The sequence below is a fragment of the Hydra viridissima genome, unplaced genomic scaffold, assembly GCF_058129835.1.
Source record: "Hydra viridissima isolate aposymbiotic clone 2 unplaced genomic scaffold, HvirCarnegie_v1 scaffold_3, whole genome shotgun sequence".
Taxonomy (NCBI): domain Eukaryota; kingdom Metazoa; phylum Cnidaria; class Hydrozoa; order Anthoathecata; family Hydridae; genus Hydra; species Hydra viridissima.
In genome coordinates this window covers 18372624-18392770 of record NW_028324302.1, presented here as the reverse complement: position 1 = coordinate 18392770, position 20147 = coordinate 18372624, and the positions used below count along the sequence as shown (strand labels likewise).

The 20147-nt window shown below is 26.8% G+C and overlaps 1 protein-coding gene and 1 long non-coding RNA gene across 7 annotated transcripts; one reads left to right on the top strand and one right to left on the bottom strand.

Moving 5' to 3' along the window:
• Positions 1 to 401: 401 nt before the first annotated feature.
• On the bottom strand, positions 402 to 6273 carry LOC145199984 (ras-related protein Rab-24-like). 6 transcript variants are annotated; one of them, XM_090083277.1, is made up of 8 exons: positions 6120 to 6273; positions 5612 to 5775; positions 5210 to 5278; positions 4120 to 4198; positions 3967 to 4034; positions 2943 to 3087; positions 2115 to 2168; positions 405 to 694 (listed from the first exon to the last, which is right to left on the bottom strand). In XM_090083277.1, the coding sequence occupies exons 2-8, from the start codon at positions 5729 to 5731 to the stop codon at positions 603 to 605; spliced, it is 627 nt and encodes a 208-aa protein (XP_089939403.1). In that variant the 5' UTR covers positions 5732 to 5775; positions 6120 to 6273; the 3' UTR covers positions 405 to 602. The 6 variants fall into 6 exon arrangements, with proteins under 6 accessions (XP_089939406.1, XP_089939401.1, XP_089939403.1 ...); XM_090083278.1 differs by having other exon boundaries at positions 6086 to 6165; XM_090083279.1 differs by lacking the exon at positions 6120 to 6273 and adding an exon at positions 5971 to 5994.
• Positions 6274 to 8011: 1738 nt separating this feature from the next.
• Positions 8012 to 10653, top strand: LOC149891278 (uncharacterized). The gene is made up of 2 exons (XR_016450985.1): positions 8012 to 8150; positions 8713 to 10653. It is a non-coding gene; the product is annotated as an uncharacterized LOC149891278 (long non-coding RNA).
• Positions 10654 to 20147: the final 9494 nt, after the last annotated feature.

Here is a 20147-nt window from a genome sequence, read left to right as displayed (position 1 = left end):
CCCAAAGAAATTAATTTACAAATTTCATATAGCAAAAGTTTAAAAATTCGTTTTTTACAAATGCAAACTCTGAAAATCAATCTGGTATTCTTCAGCAAAAAAAATAAATTTTATTCTTGTTAATATATTATTTTACATATATACATATATATATATATATACATATATACATACATATATACACACATGTATATATATACACACATATATATGTATATATATATATCTGTATATATGCATGTATTTATGTATATATGTATAAATATATGTGTGTGTATATATATATATATATATATATATATATATATATATATATATATATATATATATATATATATATATATATATATATATATATATATATATATATATATATATATATATATGAATCAGTTAAAATATGATATTTTCATATAATATTAGTATGAATCAGTTAAAATATGAAGTATTCAAAACACAGTTTAATGTAACTCGTTTTGAAAGTACTACCAAAGAAAAGTTTATTTTTACACCATGCTGGTTTGCTATCTTGTGGTTGTTACACACCACACTTATGACAGAGACCAGTTCTTTGCAGATAATGCGAGCCCGTAATAGTGGAGTTATGAAAAACAGCACAGCTTTGATACTCTTTTTTGAAGATTTTCATCTGGTGTCTTTCGCTGTAAGTCAATTATGTCTTGATCAACTGCAACTAAGAAAAGAAAAATAGATTAAGTTTATCTTTTTATGTGTAAAAAATACAAAACTTAGGCAACTTTTGCATAAAATGAAACTTAAATCCAACAAAAACATTTTTACAAAATGACATTTCAAATCAGTCCAACTTTTTACATGGGATTTTAAAGTTTAAAAACTCCATAAACCATGTTCAATTTATCAAAGCAAAAAATACACAAAAAATGACCACAAATATTAAAAAAGAAGCTCCACCAAGTAAAACAAGTCATGGTGTAGGTCAGCATATTATTTTGGAGGCAAAAAAATAGTTCTTAAATAAAAATATAAACTTTACCAGCTGGTGAAAAGGAGTCCTTTATATGGTATTTAAGTTCGTCATGGAATGTTCATACAAAGAAAAAACTAAATGAAATTTGTTAAAAACTATTTGAGAATCTTGTTAAATTGGTTATGACTTACGTGGGCTGAATCTTTGATCACCTTTAGGTAGAAAAATCTGCCAGATTTCATCTCTATGAAAAATACCTCCATGAAAAATACCTCAATTTCCACCATGAAAAATAGCTCCAACAAGAACTATTTTGAAATAATAATAATGTAGATTTAAAGAATTTTTGCATTTTTTTCAACACTGTTTCAAATGTTTTTTAACAAGATTAAGATCAGGTCTGCAGGAGAACATCTTTAGAGTATCAATAGAGCAATCATAAAGCATCTTTTTTTAACATTGAGTTTGCACAGGGTTGTTATTGTACATAAATGTCCATTTTAACAGCATATGTTTATCTGTAACTGGTTCCATATGATTTTCTAAAGTATAATTAGAGATGTGCTGCTTCATTCTAGTACCAAATTTTGTAATTGGTCCAACATCAAGTTTTTTTTGACACAAGTGGCTTATGTTGAGTTACAACACAAATCATCTCTAGATTATATGATTAATGACTAGAATTCTAAGTTATTAATTGAAATCTCTAACTTCAGTTGATGAAATGAAGAGACAATATGCTGATCAACTCTAAGACTAGTTCTGGTGGAGTTTGTTTTTTAACATTGTCATTTTATGTGTTTCCATGTATCGAATTGCATCATAAAAAAATGAACCATAACAACATTTTTTCTGGTAAATGACAGTGTATGCTAGTTATATGCCCAGCTAATATTTTTTTAACAGAAATTACATTTTTTTAAAAAACTGGAGGAAACTTATCAAATTAATAGGATATTTTTTTACACCAAATATAGTAGATTAGAATATTTTTTTACAAAAACTAAATCTAGTAGATAATCAACATCAACTAAATGCTTAAAAGTCAAAGAAATCAATAGAATTGAAATTTTTTTAACATAATTGTGCTAATTTCCTGACTACCACTATACACCTAGAATCACACAGGAAAAAAAAAAAAATTTAAAAAACAAGAGTCACTCACAAGATGTGGGTTGCAAATCCAAGTAATCTTTAACTACTTTAGTAAAAAGTTCATCTAAAAGTTGCATACTTTTATTACAACTTTATCAACACTTTTTCCTAACAACTTTAATTAAAAACAAAATAAATGAAAAACATTTTAACAAACCTCAATTGTTTCTTAATTGTAAGACTTATCAGTGTACAAATAACTATATATATTTACAATAACTGGAAAAATTTGCTTCTTGTTTAAACAGAGGGTGGGTTAATTCGTAAGAGAATTTGTGTGATTACTTTTTAATATGAATAAAGAGTTTTATTGTAAACAAATTTAGCATTACTGGTTTTTTGAAATGATTATTAGACACCATTCAATACAAACAAACTTCATTTTAGAAAGATGTTTTTTACTCTGAAAACCTCTGAAAATTATTCTCAAATTATAGAGAAATGTTAAAAATTAAGCAATAAATGAATAATAAAACCTTCATTTTCTTTTAAAAAAAGAACTTGGTCTTCTTTAATTAACACTTGAATGATTAAATTTTTTTTCCAAACAATTTTAATCATTAAAACGTTAAACAATAAAATAATTAACATTCATTTTTGGTAAAAAAAAAAAAAAATCCAAACTCTGAGTTGTTTTTTTTTAGTAAAGAATTTGGTCTTCTTTTATTAAAAAAATAAACACTATGAAATGAACAGCCTGCTCCTTTGCATCAGAACACCTAACTTACATTCAAGGAAACTGTTTGTTTATTGAACTGCTGAATAAGAAATACTGATATATGTAATACTACATATAAATTACTTATTATTTTATATAAATTCAAAAGCTTTTATGTACCAATATTTTCTCCTGTTTTACTAGATGTCTCAAAACATGTCAATTTTTCTAAGTCAGCAAAATCCTTGACATCATGAAAATCAATAGGGCGATCCTTGCCAATAATCAAATCCAGCTTTGTTCCACACAAGTAAACTTTGCATGTCTAAAGTAAATGAACAATTTCATAAAAGAAAGTTTATCTTGAAAAATCCTGGCATTATTTATTACCTTGACAAATTAATTTGTCAACATTTCAATGCATTCTTTGAGTAAATGCAAAAATAAAATTTTGATCTTTTAATTCATAAATAGTTAAAATAAATGAAAATTTATTAGCTAATATATAAATGAAATATTAACCAAGAAAAGAAACCATTAATAATCTTAGAAAAAGAATTTGAACTAAAACTTAAATATCCCCAGGTCTGGTCATACCAACACTACAACAAACTTAATAGCAAATTAAAACTTCAAGATCTCTATGAAACTTTTAAAATATTTACTCCTTTCAAATTTTTTATACAAGTAAAAATAACATCTTTAATTTTTTGTTTTTTATAATATGCTTTTGCTTAAAATTATTATCATTATTTTTTTTTTCAATCTTTTTTAAATAAAAAAAATAAAATAAACTTGAGAAAAGTACATGAGAATTCAAAAATCAATTCAGTATGATTGATGATGATGATGATGATGATGATGATGATGATGATGATGATGATGATGATGATGATTGATGATGATGGCTGATGATGATGATTGATGATGATTGATGATGATGATGATGATGATGATGATGATGATGATGATGATGATGATGATGATGATGATGATGATGATGATGATGATGATGATGATGATGATTGATGATGATTGATGATGATGATGATGATGATGATGATGATGATGATGATGATGATGATGATGATGATGATGATGATGGTGATGATGATGATGATGATGATGATGATGATGATGATGATGATGATGATTCATTAACACAACTAGAACAAAGCAAAATGATTAAATTTGAAAAACTTACAGGTTCATGTGAACGAACTTCATTAACCCAGAATTTTGCTCGTTCCCAACTGCTGCAATCACTCAAATCTAGAACCAATTATATGGAAAACATCAAAACTTAAAACAAATAATAAACATTCATAGCAGAGATTTTAATTTGAACTTCACTAACCATAACAGACCACAGCTGCTTTAGCTCCCCTGTAGTAGATTCTACTCATAGCTTCATAGCGTTCTGAGCCAGCTGTGTCCTAAATATTAAGGAAAACCATTTTGCCATCTTTTTTATGTTTATAGAAATAATGTTAACATTTTATTTTAGTGAATTTTTATGCCATTATACTTTATCTTAAAAAACTTTGCGTCATTTATAATGTTATAAAGTGTTATGCAGAGTTTTAAAATTTTTTAAACATTTATTTGATATTTTACAAGATTTTTTGCATAAAATTTTTAAAAAAATTTTAAAAAATTTAATATTCTTTAAATCAAATCAAATGAGCTAAGGATTCTCACATACAAAAGTGGGTTTTGATATATTTGTAACTAATATCAGATTAGAATGTTTAATCTACTCAATAACAACCTGTACATCAATTTGAAAGATTTTTTCTTAGGCTTCATAAAATAAGAAACAAAGTTCTAAAAAATTCAAAGTGGCATCATGATTGACTTTTTGTATTATTCTATCTATTAGATAATTTTAAAATAATAAACTAGCTTGGACCTAGAGCTAGTCTTTTATAAACATTAGTTATCAAATCTTGCCAAGAGTTATGTTTGTTCAATTGTAAATTTATAAGCTTAAAAGCAACAAAAAAATAATATTGAGTCTGGGATAAGCTCCTGCATATCAAAACTATGGCGATATAATATTTCAATACAATATTGATTATCATAAATGTTATCATTATAGTTATGATAAGTTATCTAACAAGTAAATCTTGTGAAGCAGTATGTTTGTTTAATTGTAAATTTATCAGCTTAAAAGCAACAAAAAGAATAATAAAATTTTGAAAAGATTTAACTTTTTTTTATTTTTCATACTTTTCAATAAGTTTGGTAATAATTTTATAACTAAAGTATTTTTCAAATGCCTCACTGTTTCATGAAAAATTGATTATATAAGCAACATTTTTCTTGAAACAGTGTGAACATAATTTTTATTCACCATATTTTTAAAAGAAATCCTTGTAGAATTAGAACTTATGTTTAGCAAGTCTAAATTTACAAATAAGAATTTATTGATACTGCAATTTTACCCATAATCCCAAAGTAACTGATTTGCCTTGAACAACCATTGTTTTTGCTCCAAAAGCTGCACCTATGGTCTGTAAAAACATTTATTATTTTAATACAACTTTTATTACTTTGATAATCAATTAATTTTAAATATTTATTTGTAAATATAGCATTTAAACTACTAGCTTATATTACAATCATCTGAAAACTGAAATATTTTTATTTGTACCACATAGTGCTCATGAAAAAGATATACTGATTGATCTTATTTTAAGCTTAATGCTATGTTACTTAGGCCTATAATAAATTTACCTGGTATATTGTTTATAACCAGATAATTGCGAACAATATAGTTTTAAAGTTAACATTCACAACAATTGGATATTAAAGACAGTTATGCAACATAAATATCTTAACCATACATTTTGGTAAGGTATGGTGGAATTAAACCTTGAATGGAGAAATCTTTCAACTAAACTTGTTTTTCCTCCATATTCTTTCCCCAATAATACAACTTTTAAATCAACTCTCTGACTTGTCATTGTTTTGTTTTTAAATTCATGACTTTTCTTTGTAACGTTGAACTCTAAAAAAATTATAAAACTCATGACATTCTATATTAGGTATGATAAAGAACATACCTAAAAGATAAGCAGTATACACTATATAATCTTGGTATATTCTAGATTATGGTTATAATTATACCAAAACGTTAGTATGTGTATATTCTGAGTTTAAATACGAAAAGTACGCGTGCGCGTATTGTAAATACATAAATCACCTTCGATTAAGCATCGGTGTTTAGATTTCCATTAATAACGAAAGTAAAGAATAAAATTTTATTTCAGTCATTTTAAATAAATTGAATTTAAAATAATATTTATATCATGACCTACAAAGTTACAAAAATTGGTAAATGATTTGCGATACCTCCACATTAATCACATAATTTTGTTTGAAGATATGTGCAGAAATGCTGTCGATTAAATCCGTTGACTTATTTTTCAAAAATAACAAATAACGTCTATATATAAATATGTCACACCATTAACTTTTGTTGTTTTAAACGCATAAAGAATTCTATTTTGATAAATTTCAGCAAATTTGATTGATTTTAAAAGTCTTTTATAGAAATCTGTACTACATTTGTTATTCGTTACTAACGGAAAAACTAAACGCCCGTGCACAGTGAGATGCAGAGTTGACCAAAGTTCGAAATTAATAGAGCCCTTGCGGTATTTCGTTGACTTCCGCGGAACCACCAAGTAAAATTGAATATTAATGAGAATTTTAATTGCTGAGTTATTCGAATGTCTATTAAATAACAGATGAATACGTAGTTGCAACGTAATTAAATTTCTAATATTTGGCTACCCTGAATAGACTTTTGCGGCATTAAAATCATTCGATCTTTTAGACAATAAGATTAAACATCAAAGTGAAAATATTTTAAAGTTGATCAACAGATAAACTGATATATAATCCTGCAAGATAACTTTCCAGATATTTTTGTCTCATCAGAATGAAAATTGCTGCTAGTCAAATTATCATTACTAGTCAAAGACAGAGCCTTGACCCATCACAGATTGAACAATTGGTCTACATTCATGAAAACTGAAGGAGGGTGCCCTTGAAGCCATGGAAGGTCCTCCATTGCTTCAAAGTCACCCTCCTCCACACTAAAGTTCAAACTTCAAATAATGCCTGCATGATGGCAGTAGTAGCAGCATTCTGTAATCATATTTTGTGTTTGTATTATTAAATGCCATTATGCAAAAATATCGGAAAATGATTTTGTTTGTTAAAGCTAATCATCTGTTTTGTTTGCACTAATAAATGCACTTAGTTGAAATGCTGGAAAGTTATTTATCTCTAAAGTCCGAACAAGATTTGCTAAAGTCCTTATACCGAGAATTTCAAAACGCGGTATTTTTCGCTGAAGTATCAAATTCTCATGAGAATATTACATATTCAATAATTACATAGTCATAAGAAATAGTCTATTTCTTATGACTATGATAATTATTTGCGCAAACATTTCTTGTAATGTCGGAGTCGAAATACCGCCGGGGGTTATTTCTAACAACGTAGATTAAAAAGCCAACACTTTCAATACAGATCTGTTAAAATAACAAAAATTGAGTAGGTATCATTTTTGAGATATTTAGGTACAAAGTAAATACTTGGGTCAAAATTATGATTTAAGAGAGCTGTTAAGGGTCATGTATGTTTTAAATATCGACCTGAATCAAGCGGAGGAGCGCGATTGAGAGCAAGGTTGCGAAGATCTAATATTACTAAGTCCATGGGGGCTAAATGGAACTTTAACAAACTCAAAAAATCCAGTCAGAAAATCGATCACATTAATGATAATGACAGATTTAGTAACAGTAGCGACAACATTATTGCAGTTTGCACTTTTCATTGATAGCAATTTAATGTGGCTGAATCTTACAACTCGAAGTGTTAGGTTCTGTCGACCTCAAAGTGTTAGGTTCTATCTGCATGAAGTTTAAAAAAGAAAACAAAGAGGCTAATCTCAAAAGCAAACAAGATATTGAGAAATATCTTGCTTGATTCTAAGGATATTAGTATTGAACCCTAGTAGAATCGATTTGCCAAATGAAAAACTTTTTCTAGAGGACTTTCCTTTTATCTTAAGTGGACACTGGACTTTGCTATTTCGATTTTTTACAATTAATAATGATAATAACGATAACAACGATAAAATAACGATTAAAATAAACAAAAATTTTATTAGTTATTTAAAATAAATCTAATTTTCTGAAGTTTACATAGAATTCTTTATGCATTTTAAAACCGCCAGGTTTTCGTTGTGACATGTTTACATTCATACGTGAAATTTGTTTGTTAAAATTTGTTTTAATCGAATTAAATCGGTTTTAATCGAATAGCAGCTCTGCGCGTTGTCTTCAAACAAAATAACATGAGCTTTGCGAGGTATCGAAATTTTTTTCTGAAATCCTGTAAATTTGAATGTCTAACTATAAACATTTTTTTAAATAGAAAACAATTGCGCGTTTATAAAAATAAATTCAAAACAAAACAAATAAACCAACAAAAGACTGACGGTAGGCGAAATATTTATTTTAATAATTCGGTTATAGCAACAGATATTCATAATTTAATCGTTATTAATCGTAAAAAAAAAATCGAAAAATCAAAGTCCAATGTTTAATTTTATGTATGATTGATGGTGAATTTCCGGATTATTGTAATCGTCTCTTATCGCTAATGTTTTCAGTTTTTAATGAAAATCCTTTGCTAACTCGTAGAATTTTTTTATAAAGTGAGTAGCTTTTTGTCAAGCCATTAAGTTCTTTTACAATTTCTGTGTAACTTTTAACATGCAATATTTTACCGAATAATATTACCGAATAATATTTTACCGAATATCATTGCATGATTATGTGCAAATTAAACCTCATACCTTTGAAATATTAAACCAAAAACTACATTTTGCGAATATTTACTAACTAGTTATATTTACTCTATTTTATAGAATGGTTCTTTCGATTTCCCGGATGGCTTTTTTTGATACATGGGTACGAACCCCGAAAAGTTTGATGTATTGATGAGATATCTTGTTACAAAAATAGGTGTTGGAAATTTTGAAACTGCTTTAAAGTGTATAAAAAATGAAATTAGAAGTTTTTATTAAACTCTTCAAATGAAATGGACAAAAATAAGGAGACATCGGAAGCGCTTCCTGGTAACATATTCTTTTTGGATAAATAAAAGTATTGTATTTACTAATTCTATACTTCAAAATCTACAACATACTTCCTAGTAAAATAGCACAATAATTGGACCTGGCCGGCCAACAAAATCTTTTAGCGATTGTGGTCCAAAAGCTTAAAGGTACAAACTGCAACATCTCCTGGAATCAAGTAGCCAAGAGCTAAGTATGGCTACGGAAATGAAGCTAAGAGAAAAAGGAACAAAAAATTCAGCTTCCATTGTTAAAGAACTTTCGGTTTCATCTTCGAACCAAGGTACAATTTTAAAAAAGACACGGGAGTCATCGCTAAAGCAACCAACATCATTTTCGGCGGAACAAGTGCTCGCACTAATAGTGAATGCTAACCTCTCTACTCAACAGTACCAACGAACTCGTGAGCAAACTGGAAGCATAAATTCCAAGCTAAATTTCTTTTACCATAAATTTAAAAAAACCAAGAGGTTATGTTATCCTCAAGGAGTTATGGTAACAGAATCTGCAGACCTCTACAAATGCTCATTGATCAAACACTCTTTCGCTTTTGTCAAATTCAAGATGTGAGAGAGAAATTACTTTTACATAAAGATATTAAATACAGCTTTGTCATTAAATGTAGATGCGATGAGTCGGAGCAAACCCTCCCACATCGTCTACTCGATATTGTTACCCCCATCAAACTGGTTTTCACGAAGGAGTAAAGATTTAATAATTTAAGAAGTCAATTATTTTAAAATGTTTACGCCCAAATTAAAATGCGTACGCCATATGTGGGGCGAATCCTACTGAAATGTATTGAAATGTAAAATGTAAATATATTATCAAGAAAAGGAATATACAAAGAATTCTTTTCTTTTGGATCATCACCTCTTCTTTCCTGGATTAGAATTTTTGAATGTGTTCTTCACCTTTCATGCAGCTTAAAAATTAAAATATGGCAAGCAAGTGAAAATCAAAGTAAAAAAAAAGGTGCCACGAAAAAAAAAAAGAAATCCAGGAAAAGTTTAGACGTGAATTAAGTTTTTTAATTAATGCACCCAAACAGCAAACTGGTGATATAAGTGATGGAAACTGTGCTCGTAAATTTTTGAGAAATCCTACAAAGTTAGATGAGATAACAGGAGTGCGCTAAGAATTAAAAAAGCGCCTAGGAACTATTCTAGAATGCATGAACTCGGATCGTTAAATCAATTTGGATATATTTGAAACCTGCGCAAGAGAGACCCGGGACCTATACGATTAACAATACGGATAGTATCCTATCCCTGTTACCTTTCAAAAATTTTTATTTTATGACAGAGCCATTACGAAAACGAGCATTCTTCCAATCGGAAAATATTCTGAAAAAGCCCAAGAGGCTAGAAACAAACACAACAGGCAGTTTAGGGAACATTTTACGAGGAAAATCACGAATAGACACAAATACGGGTTTATTAAACAGACTGCTAATTACTTTAGATTCGGTTATAGCAAGTTTGTGGGCATGCCCGAAAACTAAGTATATTAAAATGAATCCTGAATTGTTAAATTTATTAGAAAGTGAGAAAAGTGAAACAGCTTTTAGAAAGTGACGATTTTGTGGACACATCTGAGGATTCACTAGATGAATATGTTATCGCCAGTGATACCAAATAACTGAGAAATCAATTTTTGCCTCTTTCAAAATGTGTTGTTTTTTTTTTACTTAATTCTAAAATATAAATTTAAATGTCTCTTCCATAAAAATTCTTTTTAATGTCTAAACTAAAATCTAAAATCCTTAAACACTTTAAATTTCCTCTGATTTTATAAAAATTCAAAAATTCTTACGTACGCTTACTCTTTTAAATAAAAAAGAGTTTTGGATAAAAATTTTATTTTTTGTGCATTTGCATGATTGTTACACTTATGATTTTACTTTAAATAAGCGAAGTTATAGTCTGTGTATGTGTTTGGAATTTTCTCCTTCTAGATTGTTAAAAAGACACACTGTAAAAAATGGTTTTGTGGGGGAAAAATGAAAAAAGGAATTTTTTAAAATGTTGGTTGAATGTGGTCTTTCAATGTTGAAGAAACTGATGATTCTTAGTGCATTTCCTTCTTTTGATAAAATAGTTTACCTGATAAAAACCATCAAAGAGTTTTGCAGCTAATTAAGTAATGAATGCACGGCCCTGACACTAGCCAAGTGTACTATGGCGTGCCTAGTCTCTTTGGAAACATAGTTGAAGACTCCATGGGAAGAAACAGCACATTTTGAAAGTTTCGACTTTTTACACTTTCTAGCTTTACTAACCATAATAGCATATTTTGTATTTGAATTCAAATCAAATAAATGATTTGATGCATATTTAAAGTTTTTCTAAATTTTCCTAAAACTTCGAAACTTATAAAAGTTTAAAAGTTTAATAATGATTTATCTCAAAATGAAAAAATGTGACCCTGCCGTTTCTTCCCGTTGGAGTCTTCAGTTGTGTAAGGGTTGATTGAACTAAGATAAAGATGTAAAACTTGGTTCTTTTTTCTTGAATTTTACTGAGAGTTTTTAAGTTTATAAAAAAAAAGTTGCCATGATCATTTTATTAATATTAACATTGTGCATTTGATTTTAAACTTGAAATCCACTGACACTGTTAGCTCAGTAGATTCTGTTTAGTTAGTCGAAACTACAATATCTATGCTGTGGGAAAAATTCTGAGAATTTCTCTAGTGCAGCTTTCAAAATAACTTAACGTGAAGTGTTAGGACTAAAACAAAGTTATAATCTAAAACAGTGGTTGACAATCTGCAGCTCTTTTACTAATCTACCGTGGCTTTACCAAAAATGTCGCGATTGACAAGTACACGATTTTAAGTTTTAATTCTTTTGTTAGTAGAATTTTATTTCTACTAATTATGATAATTAGCAAAATTTAAGTTTTACTGTTTATTATAAAATCTATGGCGTGAAAAATTTTTTTATGCGTGTATGTTATGGCCACTTTTAAGGTATTTTGAACAAATAACTCAAAAAGAACATTCAACAGAAAAGAGATTTTTTTGTATTTTGCATTATTTTTCTCTATTTACTATTTGCATTTTACTGTTGTGCTTATTCCTGCTAGATCTGTTCCTGGAGAAACACGTCCTAAAATAGATCTGTTCCTGGAGAAACACGTCCTAAAATAGATCTGTTCCTGGAGAAACACGTCCTAAAATAGATCTGTTCCTGGAGAAACACGTCCTAAAATAGATCTGTTCCTGGAGAAACACGTCCTAAAATAGATCTGTTCCTGGAGAAACACGTCCTAAAATAGATCTGTTCCTGGAGAAACACGTCCTAAAATAGATCTGTTCCTGGAGAAACACGCCCTAAAATAGATCTGTTCCTGGAGAAACACGTCCTAAAATAGATTTGTTCCTGGAGAAACACGCCCTAAAATAGATCTGTTCCTGGAGAAACACGCCCTAAAATAGATCTGTTCCTGGAGAAACACGCCCTAAAATAGATCTGTTCCTGGAGAAACACGCCCTAAAATAGATCTGTTCCTGGAGAAACACGCCCTAAAATAGATCTGTTCCTGGAGAAACACGCCCTAAAGTATCGAAGAAAATTTTTTTTTTGACTTAACTCTGTTAAAAGGCTTCTTCTAATAACTGATTTTCCTTCTAAAAAATTAATTTTGGATTTACTTGGATCGCAAATGATTTCTTTGAACGCCAACTGCTTCTAATGGATAAAAGAATAGGGTTTTTAGACGTGTATGAAGCATTTTCTTTTTAATTTACAGGGGAGCTGAAGAAACTTTTGGGTTGCAAATTCTCGCACTCTTCAGGGCAAAAAGACATCGAAAAATTTGCTTGTAAAATTAGCAATTTTTCAAGTTTAGTTATCATTTATAATTTAACTAAATTGTCTCGAATTGGTATGTAGGGGAGACCGGAGCTAATAGCTTTGAGATGATATCGTTGCCTTAGAGGGCAGAGGTTCTATCTCCATTTTGGGTAGTTTTGCAGGATAACAAAAACAAAGTTTGAGCATTAAGCATAAATCAGCAATTTCATTTTTTTGTGCTGTTATACAAGCGCATTTCTTTCAAACTTGTTGTGTAGGAATCGTTAATGTTTATTTATAGAAAAAAGTTATTATATTGTTTAATAGGGAAAAAAAAAAAAAAAAGACGTTGCGGACGTAGAGTATGTTTATAGAAAAGTATTCATATCTTAATATTCGCAACAGTAGAATTAAACATAAAAAAGATTATGAATAAAATGTTTTTCAACAAACTTTTAGAAAAGATTTTTTTTTTTTTCATCACAATTGGATGGTTCCTCCACTTAACGTGAGATGTGAATCCCCATCTGTTCCCATCGCCTCCACCCCCCACTTTTCTTTCTCGACGGGTCTGACGTTAACCTGTACTTCAACACCTTACACTAAAAAATATATCAAGTTTTTTTTCGATGAGTTAAAAGTTGCATAAAATTACACTTTAGACATTATTTACTTCTTTTATTCTTCCTTTCGTTTACTTTTGTTCGATTGTTTTGTACTTTTATTCGATTGTTCGATTGTTTGTATTTAAGATAAATATTATTTTTAGGGATGGCAATTTGAATCGAATTTGAAATCAATTCCTACACCAAAAGCTTTCCGATCGAAAAGTTGAAGTTGCAAAAGAAGTTTTCTTATTTTTAAAAAAATTACAAAAAAAATCAAATACTGTCCTTGTTGGCTTGCAGATATTTTTAATGAAATATTAATTTATGTGCGAAATGATTTTTTTTCCCATCACCGATTAAAAACATTTATTTAAATGAAATGTATTTCTTAAACATTTCTAATCTTGTATTCAAATAAATTCCATCAGCACGTTTCAGAGGACGTAAAATTACTCATACTCCAAAGCACTTTTCATTTTAACCAAAACGCGCCATTAACAATCCAAGGTGTTATATCATCTTATGAATCAGGATGTAAACTCGTCGAGACATTGATATATAAAAAAAATTTCTTCGTCTCCACCTTCCGGAATAAAAAATTGAAAGCACGTTTTTAAATTCTGATCAACTTTCAATCAAAAGTTTTGTTATTTCCATGGAAAACTTTGTAAAGCCAATATATATATATATATATATATATATTTCAAAATACTGCTTGTAGCTTTTTCGAGAGAAAAGTTACTTTAACGGCAAACAAGAGGCACATTGTCGCAACACAGAAACAGTTTCGATAAATAAACGCGAGACACTTTTTAAACTGATACAGAACAATATTAACATTGTGTTTAAAAAAACTTGCTAATTGATTTAAATCATATAGTTCTATCGGCCAATCGAAGAGGGAGTTTGGTTTTTCTCTGGATGCTGTCAAGTTTGCAATAAATGGAAAAGTGTAATCGAAGCTTGTATGGCTTTTAAGTCTAATTTCTCATCTCAAGTCAAAAGCTTGAAAAAACCGGCGACCGTCTAATTTTTATCTTTTCAAATCATTACGAAAATATTTACTTTAACAACAATAACACTTAAACATTAACAAATTGACACCTAAAGAAAAATTGTGAAGAGTGGGAAATGATAGCCTTTTTCGTAGCGTCCCTTTAAAAATTCGATAGATATTCTTCCACTTAATCTCTCTACGTTAATTTTGTGATTTAGGCAAAGCTGGGTAATTTACGAAAGTAATTTCATCTCTAGTTAAGACGTTTTATACAGGTTCTTCATATCCTGGGTCAATTCAGCTGCGAAAGGATAAAAGCATTTATTTGAATACAGACTTTATAAAAAAATCCAAATGAAATAAAATATATGTAAATATATGCAAAAACTTATATTAATAAAACATTGGAAAGTTTAAGGAGTTAAACATTTAAAAAAATAACCTTTGTTTGGTATTAAAAAATATTTCTCTAACCTTCTATTTGAGGATTTTACTTTGCGATTATATGAAAATATTTCTTTTTCAATAAAGAAGAAGAAAAATTATAATACATAGCTTCAAACAAAATGAAACTGTTTAGTACAAACACAGATGTAAATTGAAATATGGTTATTTAAAGTATGTTTAAGTAACTAAATTGGCGACATATTTTCAAAATTGAGTTTAATCGATTAAAGCCTGTTTAATATTTGCCAAATCTAATCTAAATCTTTTCGTAATTTCATTTTGTTTTTCAGATGACTAGGTCGATTTTTTTTATTACTGAAGATAGAAGAAATTACAGACCAAGCTTAGTTACACCTTATGGGTAAACTGTTTATCATTTAAGTAAACTTAGTTTATTTTATGATGATAATATTTGTAATATATATTCTCACCATCCTGTTTGTGAAAGGTTATCTAAAAAGTTTAAGGAAGCTGCATAGTGAACATTTTGAGTGAACTCGTATTTTGCAGAACATTTTGAGTGAACATTTTGAGTGAACATTTTGAGTGAACATTTTGAGTGAACATTTTGAGTGAACATTTTGAGTGAACACTTTGAGTGAACATTTTGAGTGAACATTTTGAGTGAACTCGTATTTTGCTTGGTGATTTTTTGATCTTTGTTTGATGACTGATTATTGTAGCACCTGCTTAATTATTAAATTACTATTTAATTTCATATTTTTTAAAAGAGATGGAAAAAGCAGAAATAAAGAAAAACAATAGAGAAACAAAAAATACTACGAAATATATATATATATATATATATATATATATATATATATATATATATATATATATATATATATATATATATATATATATATATATATATATTCAATTCAAAATTTTTTTTTTTACATTATAGATCTCTTTTTAATATTTGTATATACTTTATGCAAACATGTTCACATAATTTATCTAAGTATACTTATACAAATATGTTTATAAACAACCTTGTATCGTAGCGCTTACTTTTATCCTTATAAAAAAATGAACTTAAAAAACGTCATTTTATCCCGGGTTTCCCTCCCCCGTCCCATCCCCCCCCCCCCATCCCCTCCTCTTTGCCTTTTCTTCCCTCCTGTTTCGTTGTTTACTTGAGATCTTTAGTTTGCTGTTATTTGATTCTTTGAAATCTTGTTATTCACCGTATGATATCTCGCTCACTCCCCGTGAAGTCCTTCTAAACGCAGTTATTTAAAGATTTTTTTTCTTAATACAACTTTTAATAAGATGATGTAAGGCTTCTTTATCTTGCCATTTATAGTACCGACATGAAGCTTTGATTTCATATTATCTTCGTTGTTTTTTTTGTTTTTGTTTTGTTTTGTTTTTTATTTTGTTTTTTGTTTTTTTGTTTTGGTCTCTGCTTTTTCCATTTCTTTCATAAAATCTTAATTAAAATATGTAATAACTTTTTTATCGTTTAATAATTTAGCAGGTGTTACATTTGTAAGCAGAGGTTAAAAACTCATCGAGCAGAGCGAAATACAAGTTTTACTCAAAATGTTCACTCCGCAACTTTCTTAAATGATTTTTCACAAGTAGGATTGTGAAAATATATTTCAGGTTCAGTAAGATGCTTAAATACTATGGTAATAGATACGTAGTGAATTAGGGATGTCAAATTCCCGCTTATTTAACCATACTAGCTACCTTGTCTTAGATTTTTAATACACTAAAAGATGTTCTCAAAAGATGCCGCATGATAAAGCTATCAAAATTTGAAGAAAAAAAAGGCTTCGAAAGGTAGATGGATGAAATACAAAAATTAGATGCATAAAAAAATATAGTAAAAATTATATTCAATTAAAAATATTTATAAGAAGAGAAAAAAATATCGACTAAAACTAAGAGGTATCGGCAACGCGGGAAAACATTCTTAGTTTAAAAAATTGAACGAAAAAAACTCATAAAAATCGTCACCCAGATAACATATTGTTCAGGAAACAAGAAGATTACAGAATGAATAAAGCTCTTGGCTGCTGCATTTTCAATATCATTTCTACGTCACTAATTTATTTTTATTATTGTTCTTGTTCAATTTGCAATTAATTAAAAAGCACATTTTTTATGCTCAAAGATATTTTGAATTGTAATATTATAATGTAGTATTTGTTTACTTTATTTCGCTGGTTTTTTTTTTTTTTTTTTTTTAATTCTGAATTATGTAAAATAGTCTTTACTTTGAGAGGAAGTAGGAATGATATCGACTTAATAAATAAACTCTGTTGGAAATTCGAAATACGAGAAACTTAACATTGTCAAGAACTTTTAAACGCTACCGTTTTGCTATAAAACTTGACAAATTGGAATTGCAATGAACTTACACATACATTGAAATAAGAAATATCAACGATTAGCTCTCTATTCCAATTTACAAGCTTTTTTTATCATTTAATAACCCATAAAGTCACAAAATATAAGTAATCAGTGAATGTATTAGTAGATATACAAGTATTAGTACATCATATTATGTTATCTACACTCTTTCTCCTTGCCATTTTGATTTTATAATTTATGACATGGGTATAGCTATAGGATGTATGAACCTAACTGTTACATAGGTAGGACTGATAGTTATGTTTGGTTGTTGTTTTTTTTTTTGTTTTTTTTTTTGTTTTAAATTCAGCATTCATATTTTACATAAATGTTTTATATTATCTGTTTACACTAAGTAAGTTGTTTTAAAAACTTATTTACATTAAGAAAAATTTTCTAAAACAGCAAGCAGGTAATGGTTTCAGATTATTTGGGAAAAAAATGAATGCTTATACTTTTTTCTGTTTTTAAGTTATGAATTGTAAAAGTGTATAAAACAAACTATGTATTTTGTATTCTTTTCTAGAGTGCTAATTTAAAAAAAAATAAATGAATAAGGCAAAAACATTGAATGAATATTTCAGTTATTAAAAAATCTATCTTATTCAGTTTGCATATCAGTTTTTTTCCTTAAAAACATTCTAAGTGATAGTTAATGCATCAATGCAGTAATGGTTATAAGAGGAAGTATAACTTTAAAATGTAGTATTCTTTGTTAAATGAATCTTTTACTAATCATACCTTTTTTTACTCTTATTTTGGTTGAAGACTTTCCGTATCAAGGTTTGCATGATAACATATGTATATTAAAATTACATTAAAATTTAAAAAAAGAATCTCAACCTATTATCAAGTGGCTAAATTTTTTTACCACGCAGTTTCACTATTTTTAATGATGAAAACTTTAATTTTCTAAATTTATGTAATTTATTAGATGACTTCAGAAGTTTATTTATTTAATTGTATTTACAATAATTTTGTAAATATATTTAATAATCTACTTTTTCTGCTTGTTTAAATTTTAAGTGGTTTTTTTTATCTACATATATATGGTATTTAAAAACTTAACTATCATTTTGTATTATGGTAAACAGTTAACTAAATTTATACACATGCTCTCTTTCTCTTGCTTACACATTTATATAAGCGGGCCACTTGCACTGGGACATTTATATAACCGGGCCACTTGCACTTGGACATTTATATAAGCGGGCCACTTGCACTGGGACTGGGTTTAATATTATTTTTACCTCTAAAAATTTCAAAAGATTTCTTTGTGTCTATTTTTCTGATTTGTTTTTAAGAAAGTAAATGCTATGTTTGGTATTGCCATTATCATTTAATGTTCAAGATAGTTATCGGAATTATTTAAGCCCCATATGTATTGTTACTATTAGTGTTGCTGTTGTTGTTGTTATAATTATTATTATTGTTGTTGTTATTATTATTGTTATTAATATTATTGTTGTTATTATTATTATTACTGTAATTGCTGTTGTTGTTGTTGTTATAATTATTATTATTTTTGTCGTTGTTGTTATTGTTGCTATTATTATTTTTTTTTTTATTTATTTTTTTTTTTTTTATTTTCTTTTTATTATTATTTTTATTATTATTATTATTATTATTATTATTGTAATAATTATTTTTCTTATCATTATTATTATTATTATTATTATTATTATTATTATTATTATTATTATTATTATTATTATTATTATTATTATTATTACTATTACTATTATTGTTATAATTATTTTTCTTATTATTATTATTATTATTATTATTATTATTATTATTATTATTATTATTATTATTATTAATATTATTATTATTATTGTTATTACTATTACTAGTTTTGTTATAATTATTTTTCTTATCATTATTATTATTATTATTATTATTATTATTATTATTATTATTATTATTATTATTATTATTATTATTATTGTTATTATTGTTATTATTATTATTGTTATTATTATTATTATTATTATTATTACTATTACTATTATTATTATAATTATTTTTCTTCTTCTTCTTCTTATTATTATTATTATTATTATTATTATTATTATTATTATTATTTTTCTTATCACCATTATTATTATTATTATTACTATTATTATTACTATTATTATTTTTCTTATCATTATATTATTATTATTACTATCATTATTATTATTATTATTATTATTATTATTATTATTATTATTATTATTATTATTATTATTATTATTATTATATATTATTATTATTATTATTATTTTTCTTATCACCATTATTATTATTATTATTACTATTATTATTATTATTATTATTATTATTATTATTATTATTATTGTTATTATTATTATTATTATTATTATTATTATTATTATTATTATTATTATTATTATCACCATTATTATTATTATTATTACTATTATTATTATTACTATTACTATTATTGTTATAATTATTTTTCTTATCATTATTATTATTATTATTATTATTATTATTATTATTATTATTATTATTATTATTATTATTATTATTATTATTATTATTATTATTATTTTTCTTATCACTATTATTATTATTATTATTATTATTATTATTATTATTATTATTATTATTATTATTATTTTTCTTATCACTATTATTATTATTATTATTATTATTATTATTATTATTATTATTATTATTATTATTATATTATTCTGTAACACATAAGCTCTGTTATAAAAATATTTGAAAGATTAGGAAGCAAGTTATTTGTTAGTGTAATAAACACTTTTGATGCACTTAAAACACTTTGGAGTGTTTTAAGTGCATCAAAAACATTGTTTATAGTGATTATAATGAAATGTCAAATAAAACCAAATTCAAATGGTGATGTTCAGTATTTCTTTTTACATTTATAATCATAAAACTCATCGAGTTAATTTTAAAAAGTTGTTCAAAAATTTTTTTTAATTTGTTTGATGTTTTGGGTGCATTTCATATTTTGATGCTCAAGTATAATTAT

Bases quoted from the DNA above. Each gene is read 5' to 3' on its own strand.
- LOC145199984 (XM_090083276.1), bottom strand. From the start codon at position 5,797: ATGAGTTTTATAATTTTTTTAGAGTTCAACGTTACAAAGAAAAGTCAT. The intron at 4,199-5,209 runs GTAAAATTGCAG...CTTAATATTTAG, and splicing joins CAGTTACTTTGGGATTATGG to GACACAGCTGGCTCAGAACG. The intron at 4,035-4,119 runs GTTAGTGAAGTT...AATTGGTTCTAG, and splicing joins AGCAGCTGTGGTCTGTTATG to ATTTGAGTGATTGCAGCAGT.